This window comes from Egretta garzetta, unplaced genomic scaffold (assembly GCF_000687185.1).
Source record: "Egretta garzetta isolate BGI_Z169 unplaced genomic scaffold, ASM68718v1 scaffold590, whole genome shotgun sequence".
NCBI classification, from domain to species: domain Eukaryota; kingdom Metazoa; phylum Chordata; class Aves; order Pelecaniformes; family Ardeidae; genus Egretta; species Egretta garzetta.
In genome coordinates, this window is record NW_009258304.1 from 132,841 (window position 1) to 145,343 (window position 12,503).

Consider the following 12,503-nt stretch of genomic DNA (forward strand, 5'->3'; position numbering starts at 1 on the left):
CCCCAACTAGGAGGACAGGAACCACTGCAGCCAACGCCAACAGCACTCTGTGCCAATGCCCCTTCACATGCTCTTCCTCCGCACGTGTATAGGAATGGCAGGTTTTTCTTATCAAGCCCCAGGGGGAGCATCTTTGACAACGATTCACGTACGATCGCAGTAAGGCAGGCAACATCCTCCTGGTGAGCACTATCTTGCCCACCAACCTTACTTATTTACCTTGCGGGGAAAGTCTGTAGATTGTTGTTTGCCAGATGTAGGATCCGTAGGCTCGGGTGTCCCACCAAGACAGGGATGCATTGATCTGTGAGGTTATTATTGGTCAAGTAAAGCAGCTGCAGCATGCTCAGGCTCTCCTCCCCTGTACATGCAGAGGGCAAGGACTCCAGGCTGTTTGCAGATGCATTCAGGTACCTGAGGCTAACCACAGCAAGTGCAAAAATCAGATTTCACATCATCTAAACCAATCCATTAATGGCAGGAAAAGGAGCTATACAAATACCAGTGTGGACAGAGCAACAGCATTAGACAGGAGGCCAGACAACACAGCGTAACATCCCTACTCACATTAAGATTTATGAATCCCCTAATGACTCATTCGCTATATAGCACTGTGGATGCACACAGCATTTACAGTACACAGTGAGTACTGAAGAGCCTGTGGGGGGTGGGTAATACTGTTGGAAGCAGACTACGTAAACTCTTACTCAGAGCCTGTAAAAGAGGGGCTGGCTCATCTGAATAGACGGTTTTGAAGGGTTGATCATTTGTAAGGGTCTCTCGCTGTTCTCCAATGACCTCATGTACTTTCTGCTGTAACATCTGAAAATCTGTATCGCTTCTTTGCACCTGAATCTACAGACTACTTTCAAAGACAAAGCTCTTCAGGCAGCAACATGATCTTACAAACAGCTGCAACTGAGGCGAATTCTTCAGTTGGCTGTTGGGTTAGGCAAGCCTCTCTTTTCCTGTAATTAAACAGTAGCACGGACCAATTCCCTCAAATCAGCTTGATGACTTCCCTCAGGGCACCCAAACTACCTCCTCATAAAGCACAGGCCTCATTAGCTTTGATGTAAATGGCACCTTGCAAGGACAGTCATGCAGGTGCCACTACCAGCCCTTACAGCTCCAAAGGTTAAAGCAGACAAAAGATGCTTGCTACTGCCACTCACTTCAGGGCCTTCACAAAGAGCATCTCGGGGAGTTTAGTCAACAGGTTGTGCTGAAGGTCCAGCACCTCCAGTGGAACGTGTTCTAGAAGAGGTGGAAGGCTCTGCAGGCGATTGTGTCCCACCATCAACTTCTGGAGGCTCAAGCTGCTAAGGATCCTAGAAAGACACAGGGTTTTCTGTATCAGCTTGGTTCACTCCTCTTCACATCCACAGGTGGAAAAGGCAGAATTTAATCCACTATAATTTCACTGTACAGCAGAGAAAAATTAAAATACACAAATCCATAAAATGTAAACAATGACAAAGCAGAACCACGCATGGTAAGGTGCCTCAGTCACTCAGCACTTGGAAGTGTATCTACATTTCCCTCCATACGACTTGTAACGTGAGATACGAGTCAGTCCTCGTGCATATGCCCAGAATTCTCTCAAGCAGACAAAAAAAAAAAAAAGGATGGATTTAAACACCTGTTTTCACTTTTAGGCAGAAAGAAGTGCTTCCCCTGTGCCAAATTAAATTCAGAGCTTTAACAGGCTGCTTAGTGCTCTTATTTCACTTCTGAGGCTGTTGTCACGTTTGCCAGAACTGAGTGCTTACTGAAGGAAAAAGCCTCTATCCCCACGAACTGCAGAAAATTGCTTGCAGGAATTTTGAGAAAGGATATCTGAACACATCTGGACATAGCCTAGAACCACCCTGCCCATTGGGGTAAGGTGACAGTTTGGGACTATATTCCGAGGGCCCTGAACAGAACAGCTTTAAAGCATGAAATGCTAAAGCTGCATTACTGCACTGCTCCATGTGGTCCAATTAATTCAGTTTCTTTCTGTATGCTGTGGCTTTTCAAAGCTAATAATACCAGGGAAAAAAAGCCATTCAAATGCAGATACACCAGTTTCCTTATTCAAGCTGACTCACCCAGCGCTGGCTTGGGTATCGCCACTCAACACTGCCGCATGCCACTTTGACACAACTCTGTTTTTGGATAACTAAGTGTAAAGACAATTACATGGTGAACTGCATCCCCTTCTGCGAGGCTCTTTGAGCTTTAGTCTGCTGGATTAACCTGATCAATGGCTGAAAGTCAACGCTGGCGAAGTTCTAACTGTACACAAGACATACTTACAGTGTTGAAGACAGACACATACTGGAAGAGATCCCCAACGGATATGGTAAATTCCAGCACTTAGGAATCTTTAAAAAATGCCTAAATTTCTTTTTAGAATATGTATTTGTGTCTGAATTCTGCAGCTTCTTTTCACATAACATACTTAAAATTTGGTCTTTTTCATCTATTGGCATGGCTAAAATTCTTTTCCAAGTTCTCATTATCGCATCCTTGTTACATCCTTTTCGTGCTTTTGACATACACAGTCTTGCCTCTGACAGCCATTAGAAATTCACTGCTAAGATCACTTCCTATGCCTACTGCTTTAACTGCTTCAACCTGCTCTCCGCATTTCTTCACTGCAACCCACCCTTGCTTTCCATTTCAAGACAGCTTACCCCAGACACTGTGTCTCATTCATTACAGTCACACCCCCACCAAACACGCTTGTTAGGCTAAGAACATTTGTGCTTTGCTTCTTCCCATGATATTCCTGGTACCTTGGAGAAGTCATTATAAATAGCTGCAAATTTATATTAGTCCTTGGCTCCCCTTTACCACATTTCTGCAGAAACTGCAACAGAAACAGGGAGAAAGGAGCTGGCTGATGATGTGTTGTGACAGCTACCTCTGAGATCAGCTGTATCCTATCTCTGTGGTACCGCCCTACGAAAGGTAACAGATGAAGTCTCTGCAGGGCAATGCAAGGCATATTAGGGCCTCACTTGTGACCGGTGCTCACAGACACTGGCAACACAAATAAATCACAGCAGTGTGCTCTACTTCAGGCGCAAACAGCTGCAGTAGAAGCCAGAAGCATAGGATGAAATTACCTGGCCTCTGTTATTCAAGAAGCTGATTTGGAAGTCAGTTCTTTCCAACATTTGCATACAGAGTATTTTCGATGCTGCACAGAGAAAGTAAGTGAATTACATCCCTGCACAATAGGGAATAAAGCAACGAGAACAGCACAGCTTCTCTCTCCTCACTCAGCTCACCACAGAAGAAAGCTCAGCTCTGTATAAGGTTTGCTGACCTCGATGGAAGCTCCACAAGAAGGTTGTAGCTCACATCCAAAAATTCCAGTTTCTTTGCTTCACAGGCCCAGTCTGGGACACACTGCAGTTGATTGCTGAGGAAAGCAAGGGGGAAGAGCTAGACACCAGCACTCCATATGGAACATACCCTATTTCAATGCTGCATGATGTTAGTGACAGCTAAACCGAAAACAATAGGCAGAAAACGGACAACACTACCCGAGCTAGTCACATGGAATTTATCTCAGGGCTAGCTGTGCAATGCAAACTGAGCTGGTGCATGGTTGCTAGAAAGCACTGATGGAAGGCTCTGACGATCAGGCTTTTTGTTTACAGCACGGACACCAGCAGAACAGGCCACCCTACGCTATCCTGCTGTTGTGCTTCAAGCTAGAACTGAAGCAAAAGGTGATCAGGTCCTCTGGGCATCCTGTCTTACAGGTCTCACAGTGCTGGTCCAAGGGCAGATGTTGGCAATGAAACCAACAGCAGGGATCACTGGCAGCTACTCTAAATGTTTGCTCCACAGATTCCCACCGTTCAGCCCAGTAAGCTGCCATAAGTTCAGTGGTCCCTGCTTGGCTTTCTTTTCTGATTACAGCCTACAGCTGAAGGACAGCCAGTCACCTAGACAGGTCATACTGGTTCAGAGGGGCTTCTGGTCTGGGCAACGCTCATTTTCTTCAGTGCTGGGCTTTCCAATTCTATCGTGGAGGTGGAGTGCCTTCCCTCAATTGCTCTCAGCTCTTTCAAAAGCTTAAAAGCGCCAGAAAATTTCTGCAGAAAACAGCAATGATGTTCTGATGCTTTATATTCTGTGGTGTATAGTCACTTACTGAGAGAGTTCTAGACATGTCAGTTGACCAGGAACCGGATAAATATTGACAGCTGTCAGACCTGATGAAGTAAAGCAAAGAATTGTGATTGCAGAGCCTCACAGGGAAAACAGTGCAGAGAAGCAGACAGACTAGCTAGCAAGTGAGATGCACAGTCTTACTTTATGGATACTCAGGACCTACTCATCCTTCCCAAGACAGAGTTCACACTTCATACGTCTGCCATGTGGCACTACAGCTTCTCACTATCCCGTTTCCCTCTGCCATGGGGGGTACTAGAACAAGGGAGAACTGTCCTTTCATTTGTGGACTCCCAAACAGGTCTCACTGGAAGACAAATTCCTTGGACAGTAACTCAGCATCACAACCTCCCCCTGTTACACAGCCTGTGCACACACGTGTGTATGTGATTCCTAGGAGCTGACCCCAGAAGACCATTCACATATGGTGTCACTACTGCAACATCAGCGTAAGTACTGGTTTTGTGCAGGTGAGGGCAAAGGCCTGTTTTCCCTTGTTTCCAGGGCTTGAAGGAAGAAGGCAGGTGAAGAAGGCAAAGAGACGTACAGTTGCTGTTGGCATAGAGGGCCCGAAGAGAGAAGCCACTCAGCGTCAACTCTTTCAGCTTATTCCGCTCGCAGTGCAGCTGCTCCAGGCTGCCCAAGGAGCTCAGATCCAGTTCTGTCAACTGATTGTCTCGTAAATCCATGTAAGTCACAGACCTGTTCCCCTCCAGAGTGTCAGCTGCTGCTCTCTTCAGGTTGTTCAGCCTAAATACTCAGAGATAAGAGTTACAAAGTCAGAAAATAGGACACTGAACACTGGACTTCAGGAAGGAGAGAGAAGGAAGAGGAGGAAAGGAAGAGTTCTGGTGAAGGCTAATGTCAAAGGTGAGCAGTGAAATGTGTGAGGAGCAATGGTGGATTTCAGGCAGTGAATACAAAGAAAAACATTTCCTCTGTCTGCACTGCTATGTGAAACCATCTCACTCATTCCCCATCGTTTAAGAGATTCTGGAGACCAGTCTAGAAATGAGAAGCCAGGCCAAGGGACAGCTACTTTGCACTGATGCAGGAAGCTAATGCAGAGACTAGATACGAGACTGCCTTGCCACAGACAAAAAGTTCTTTGTCCCTTTCTGAGAGCTCTGGCAGCCTGGAGGATCAGGATCACATGCTGGGGAAGGGGGAGCAGGCAAAAAAGGGTAGGGGAGATCAAAGAGCTACCAAAGCTCATGGCAACAGCTCAAGAGAGGAAACTAGAGGACTGAGTCACATCCAGCTTCAGGCATTGCTCAGTTAACCTCGTTTCTCTAAGAGGATTCTACAGACCCTCAGAAACAGAACTCCCTAAAAGCTAAAGGATCAGTAAGAGGAAAAACATTTCACCTAAGTTTACTACAAAATGCACTAGAAGTTGCACAGCTCCTCTGCTGTAAAGGGCAGGCAGCAGTCTGATTTATACCCATATGCAAGTTTCCTCCCCTTACCTCAAGTCCACACTTTTTATGTGACTCATACGGTTCAGTGCTGCAAGGTCCAGGGTCTCTAGCAAATTCCCTGCCAGGGCTAATTTGTCTAAGATGGCGAGTTTCTCGCAGATTGCTGGCAGTTCACAGAAATTATTGAAGGAAAGCCCAAGACAGCTGAGCTGTTGCAGACTTCCCAGTTCTTCTGGTAAGGACGTGAGGAAATTCCCATCAAGCCAGAAGGTCTGGAGACTGCAGCAGTGAAAAAGAGAAAGAAAATAATTCAGCAGAGAGTGGTGAATGACACGTGTAGCATTTTCAGTGAATTTCCTCACATAGCTAGCTGGTCTCAGTGTGGTGGTTTGTTTACAGGTACCCAACAGCTTATTTTATTCTTATACACATAAAATTACCAGAGTACTTCTATTACACATGTAATAGGCTTGGAACTGCATGTATGCAATACCAAATAGTTCCTAAATTATTTTGGAGGTAAACTCCCAGTTGTGCCAAAGACCGTTAAGTTAACATAAGCAAAATACAAATCACTACTGACGTTGCAAATGAAAGATGTTTACTTAGTCACTTGGTTTTCTACAAATTAAGAACTCCTCACTTAGCATGCTGGACAATCTTTAAAAGACCTATGACAAACTAAAACCAAAACCGACAGCAGTAACAGTACAGATCTGTCTCATAAGAAACCACAAAAAGCAACGGCACCATCACCCAGTCACTGGACTCTCGCATCCCTATTACGGCACTTATTTCTTATTTACATTTGTGGCACTTATGGCACAGTTTAATCACAGTTCCTACCACACCAGTGACTGGTAACAGATTTTTGCATTCTAGTTGTCCTTTCAGACACAGAAAAGCACAGGGTAGCCTTCTGTTGCAACCCCCCAGAATACAATTCCCTCATTATGATTCTGTTCCAATAAAGAACTTTCTGAACAGTGTTTAGCAGTGGTAGAAATGCAACCTGGGGCCATAAAAAGTTGTTATGAATAAGGGCTGAAGGGGCCATGAAGATGACTTGACTCATAACTAAGCTGTAAACCTCTGAAAGCTGTGAGCCTGTGTACAGCCTGCATACGGCTAAAAGATGACTCGGGAAATGACTTGCTCATGTGCGCTGTAGCTGCGGACACTCCCTTTTTAAAGAGGTAAGCTGGAGGAAGAGCAGGCCACGATGAACCAGTAGCTCAATACCAATGTTTACCTAAACAAATACAATAATAGTCTTGCAATTAAATTTACCTAAGCCTAATCTTTTATGTATTCTGGGTAGCTGCTGGGGAACATGGAGAAGGTTTTTGCTCCAGCAAACACTGCAAGACAAAGTTTTCGGAGGAGATTGCCCAAGTATTTCCATGCTAAAATCCTCTTCCTAACACAAAAAGCAACCAAAAAACAACAAAAAACCCCTCCAACCAAGATCAACGCCCCAAAACACACACCCCATAGAGAACATAAAAATCTTCAAGTCTACAAAACTTTTAGTTAGAATATATTCATGTGCTTAGAAGCCTTCACGTTTGCTCTAGTTCAGCAAGGAGGCATCAGAATTGACTGTTAATTCCTAGGCCGCTCCAAAATAGGCAAAATCCATTAATGTCCTCTATTAGAAAACTGATTTACACTAATGTGTTTTACATGGCTAGTAGCACAGGTGGGAAGTCGCTAATGATGAATGATAACTTGCTATATATCAGTGACTTGAAACGGCAACTGTACAAACATACTGTGATAGCTTTGTTTTCATGGAAAACCAAACCTTATTGGACATCTTGGTTCTCGACCTTCTGCTGGAGTCAAAGCCACCGTTCAGTCTTTGTGGGCAGGAGAGGCTGCCCCAGCACCCATACTTTCCTAAGTAGTACCTTCACGTCAGCTGAGCTCAACCAAAAGACCAAGGATGTTTATGACCATAATAAAAAGAATATACTCACTTCAACAGTTTGCCAATCTGGCTCGGCAAGAAATGAAGTCCATTACAGGAAATATTAAGCTCTGTCAGAGTAGAGATCTCGCACAGCGATACAGGAAACTCTCCCAGTCTATTATGAGACAGGTTCAGGCTCTTCAACTGAGAAAACCTATTGGCGAGAATACCAGGTAATTCACAAACCTCCGTGGTCCCAAAGTAAAAACATACAAAACCAGTCATAAAGAATTTTCAAGTCTTTGTACACTGGCGATACAGTCAGCTAACTCATTATGGGAGTTTCTCCACAAATTGCGTTTTAAGTCTCTCAGTGGTAATGCTGATAGTGATAAAATACCATGGGTTTACTGCAGAAACAACCTTCTACCCCAATTTCTAACAGGCTTCCTCCTAGGGACTGTTAATAAGGTTAAGGAGACTAACAATACTCAGTTCAAAAAATTTATCTTCAAAAAAATTACTTAAAGTAACAGTTTACAGTTACGCAGCTTGGGAAAACAGGAGCTGGAAACATGGACTGGAACTATTCTGAGGATAAAAGAGCAGAGGGAATGCCTGTTTCAAGTTGGGCACAACAGAAGGGCTAACAGATCTGTAAAAGGGAAAACCAGGGAAGCGCTGACTTCACACAGGGAAGCCCCAAGACCTGCACCCAGAGGTCCCTGGAGGAGATTCCACACCCCAAGTGCCACTTGCGTGCCAGACGGTACCATAGGTACCACACACACGTCCTGACGCTGCCCTCAGCCACCCGCTCCCACCTCTGCCGAACAGATGGTTGCTTATTCCAGCTCCTTCTGCCACCAGGCTAGGTCCAAACAGCGAGAAGAAACTGAGCTGGGCTGGGGTGATGTGCCAGAGGTTCTTCTCAAAGAGTTCCCACCTCTTTCTACAGCAAACAGAAGCATTTTTCCCCAAGTAATAACCTCCTCATCCCAAACTGGAAGCATCAGAAATTAATTCAGTGGGGAAATGAATACACATTTGTGAGACAACTGCGAATCTAAGGTAATGTACCAGAGCAGTACTTCTTGGAAACATATAGTTCATTCCTCTGCTCTACCTGCCGTACTTTTTGCTAGGCAATGGTGAGTAGCTCTTATTTTGAAGCAAATGTTTTAATACAGGTAACAAAACCCAAGGTTAATTAGCTGGAGGGAGAACGTTACTGCTAGCTTATACATCTTGAAGTTAAGACTGAAAGGTTTTGAAATTTTGTCTTCTTTATAGCGACTCCTTTTTCAGACTCAGAATACTTGGAATGATCTGTGTAGGAACTATGCATTACATTTCTCCGTTTTGCTTTACGATCTTCAGGGGGGGTGTGGTTGCTTGTTTTGTTGTTGTTTTTTTTTTTTAAAGAGGGAGCATATCTGAAACTTGGACATGCGTTGTTTGCTTTGAGAAGGCACCCTGTCATACGAATAAGAGCACAGGCATTTTATGCTTGCTGCAGCCACAGACTCTCCTGTAATGAGACTGAAAGCCAAAGAGAAAAATGCTGCATTGATAACAGCCCTCCCAAAGGGAATATACTGTATGATGCAAAGATCTAACAACGATATAAACCACAGAACTTCACAAAAATAATGGAAAAGAAGGAAACTAGAGGATAAACCTACAGATTTGGACTTTCTCATTAACTGGTTCAACTTTAAGAGATTTAAGACAGATCATCATTCTCAGGTTTTGGAATCAGAAAACGCTGCAATGAAAGTGCTTTCTCTGGAGTTCTGCAATGGCTTTTTCTGTGGCACCGGTCCTTAACACCAAGCAGCTCTTTGTCTGTCGTTAGCAGAGTGTGGTGAGAAGCTGCCCCAAGAGGCATGGCAATAAATGCAGTGGTGTAATCAATCTTTAGAATTCATCCCTCTGCAGTGATATCAAAGCAAACACAAAAGGGGCACAAAAGTTTCCAAAAGCTGGAGGGCTGATAGGTGACACAGCTTGGTCCAAGACTCCTCGAGCAGACTGTCAGATTCAGTGGGGAGGACAATACTCAAAAGCCTTGTGAGTTCCCCTTCTGCTCCTCCTCCTTCGCACCAATATTCTCAAGCAGTTGGGATGTAGGAATGGAATGCAAACCCAGCTCTCATTCAAGCTGCATACGTGAACCATGCATTATAGGGAGTAAGGATCCTGAAATTGTTACGGCTCCTCAAGTTTTGGTCTGTGCTCTCACAGAGCATACTGAGATTACAGCAAAGAGGTATGGAAACACGGCAACAAATCCTCAATGGAAAGAGCAAACTGGTGCTGGCCTGAAACATTCCCAGTTTAACACAACACCCTGCTCTGCTGCCAAAGCACCCCAGTACAACTCTGTATCAACTAGCTGGAATGGTGATAATGGACATGCATATGTATACATGTGTGTGCATACATGCACTTATCATCGAAGATCAGACTTGATGTTTTCCAGAGAAGGGAGATACTTGGCAGGCAGTACGTTACATAAAAAATAAGCTAGGAGATGTAACAGAACAGGTGGGGTTATTTAATTTCCTTTGCTCAACGTTTCCCTTTTAGTTAATTATTTTTGTTCCATTATTACAGTTACAGCTAATTAGACTCCTAGAGCTTCAGAGATTTCCTCAGAGGAAGATACCTGATCGTTGCAAAAAAGCCTGCTGTTGGGAACTGTCAGTCTCTAGGCACTGACAGCACCTACTGCAAGTGAGCAAGTTTCTTCATTTGGGGCTGTAACCTGATAAACATCCTAAAAACCTCAGACAGAAAATCTTTACAAAAGGCAATGAGCAGCCTTATGTGGGCTACCTAATGCTACCTGTTTATTCAAGATTGTGTGAAGTGAGAGCTTCTCTTATAGCTTTTGTTTGTTTGAGGATTTCAGCTTCATCAGACATAGTGACTGCCAGGAAGAGTCCAGTTTCTGACATATCAGATCTCTTGCTGACTACACGCAAGGCCAAAGAAATGTCAAGCCCCTTTGCTGATCCTGTGAACCAAGGATACTGTATTTTAGAAAATAAAGTTCTGATACGGTTTTCAACATCATACAATGTATTCGAAGAGAGAAGTAGACAGCGAAATATTGAATTATTTTAAGTGGCTTTTACAGTAACAGAATCTATTACAATTCAGCAGTTAGAAAACATTTTAAAAAGTTTGGAATTAAAACAAGAGCCAGACTGGACTCTGGCTCTCAATGAAACTGCAAAGAATTCCAACAGGTGAGCAATTTTTTTTCCCTGTATACCCTCACGGATACTTAGGTAGCTCATTACTCTGTGACCTGGTAATAGACCCCTGGAGAGAAACAAAACCAAACCACAACAAAAAACTGCAGTTTTGCAAAGTTTCTCCAAACACCTTTTTCTCAAGGCACAATGTGTTCCACACACAGAGCCATTTAACAATATTACTGCAGGCTTCCTAATGAAATTCAGAGTGACTCCTTGAATTCATTTTAGCACGGCTACAGTAGATATCAACAGACTAATCTTCCTCTAGATTTTTATGTTTTTCAGGAATTAATTTAAGAATATTTTTGTAAGATTCCTTCACTTACCTAAGATGACTGTATCGTGCTTCCACACCATCATACAACTGCTACTCTCTTAATAGCAGATCATTACAAATTCCCAAAGCAAAGCGGGACTCTCACAAGCCCTCTGCCAATTCCAAGGGCACATAAACACTAAGAACTTATCAAAACAGGCTTTTTTGGATCTGCACTTCTACCTACAAATATTTACTCCAACAGCAGCATTACGCTTTCCCTCACCTTTTATTTTATACCCCAAAATGGTCTCTGTTTAGCAAGCAGCCTTATATTACTACTGCATCTTGTCCATACAAATGGCATATCGCTCCCCAAGGCTCATCTCAGATCAAACTTAGCACAAAGAATCTGTGGGAGGGAGTTAATGAATACTGTAAATTGGTGGAAGCTTATGCCTGCCTGTGCTGTTCCGTTCTGCTTCCTAGCCCCCCTCATTTGTTAGAGGTTCCTGAAGATCTATCTTTTTAATGAGAACGGGCAATATACTCCCCCTCCTCTTCATCCCTGGATGCACATGTCAAGAATTCCAAATGTAGAAGAAAAATAATGCTTTGCAGACCTGCAAAGAGAGTCAAGACTCCCTGCTCCACTTGATCTCATAAAATTGTGTCGTAGGTTGAGGTAGATGATGTCTTGACTGTAGAAGAGGTGCTCAGGTACTTCCTCAAGGCTGTAGCATGAAAGATCAACCATGCCAACTCGCATAGACACAACCTGAAAAGAAGGAGGAAGAGTTTCAGCTGTGCAACAATTTTTCTCTGGAAGTCTAATAGAAGGCCAAGGAATGCAAGTAGCAAACAATCTTCAAGAACATGAAAGAATCCCCTTGTACCCACCAGGTAGAGTCCATGAAGGAAATTGAGTCCACAGAGTATGAGTTTATGCCATTTGCTCCTATTGTTTCTGCAAGCCCCCCTGACAAGGACACGTATCTGGATACCAGCTAGGACACACAGAAAGCCCTGCTCTGTATGTGCAACAGGCACTGCCTAAAAGCTAGACCATAAGAGAACCAACCTAATGGAGAAAACCATCTCTTTGGCAGAGGAAACTGTGATGAGAAAGCATAATCTCTGAGCACCTTCCACAGATGCAAGCAGCAACAGAAAGCAGTTGACTTTCCAGTTCAGACCTTCAGGGTTTACAGAACCTCTGCTTAGCCTAGCTACTACTCCTCTCTTTCTTTTGTTAGCTTGTTCAGGGTACGATATTGGAAACATAACCTGTTACGATGACAAGGCTTCATAAATTAGGTTTTGCAACATTTCATAAAGCCTTGGCAAATATCAGATTGGGATTTCATTAAGTATTCTTTATTTAGAGGTCTTCAGTGCTTCATTTCAGATTTTATGACCCGTGTTATCCTGAACTGATTTCATATTTCATAATATTTTATATATAT

The 12,503-nt window shown here is 43.6% G+C and overlaps 1 protein-coding gene across 2 annotated transcripts in view; it reads right to left on the reverse strand.

The window, feature by feature from the left end:
- Positions 1-12,503, reverse strand: part of PHLPP2 (PH domain and leucine rich repeat protein phosphatase 2) — a 41,500-nt gene that overhangs the window by 12,213 nt on the left and 16,784 nt on the right. For both annotated transcript variants that reach the window (XM_035894317.1, XM_035894307.1), the window contains 8 exons: positions 11,661-11,815; positions 7,580-7,726; positions 5,646-5,876; positions 4,724-4,926; positions 4,157-4,217; positions 3,320-3,415; positions 1,176-1,331; positions 220-420 (listed from right to left, as the gene is read on the reverse strand). In XM_035894317.1, the coding sequence (XP_035750210.1) occupies positions 220-420; positions 1,176-1,331; positions 3,320-3,415; positions 4,157-4,217; positions 4,724-4,926; positions 5,646-5,876; positions 7,580-7,726; positions 11,661-11,815 (1,250 nt within the window). The remainder of the gene's footprint in view (positions 1-219; positions 421-1,175; positions 1,332-3,319; positions 3,416-4,156; positions 4,218-4,723; positions 4,927-5,645; positions 5,877-7,579; positions 7,727-11,660; positions 11,816-12,503) is intronic.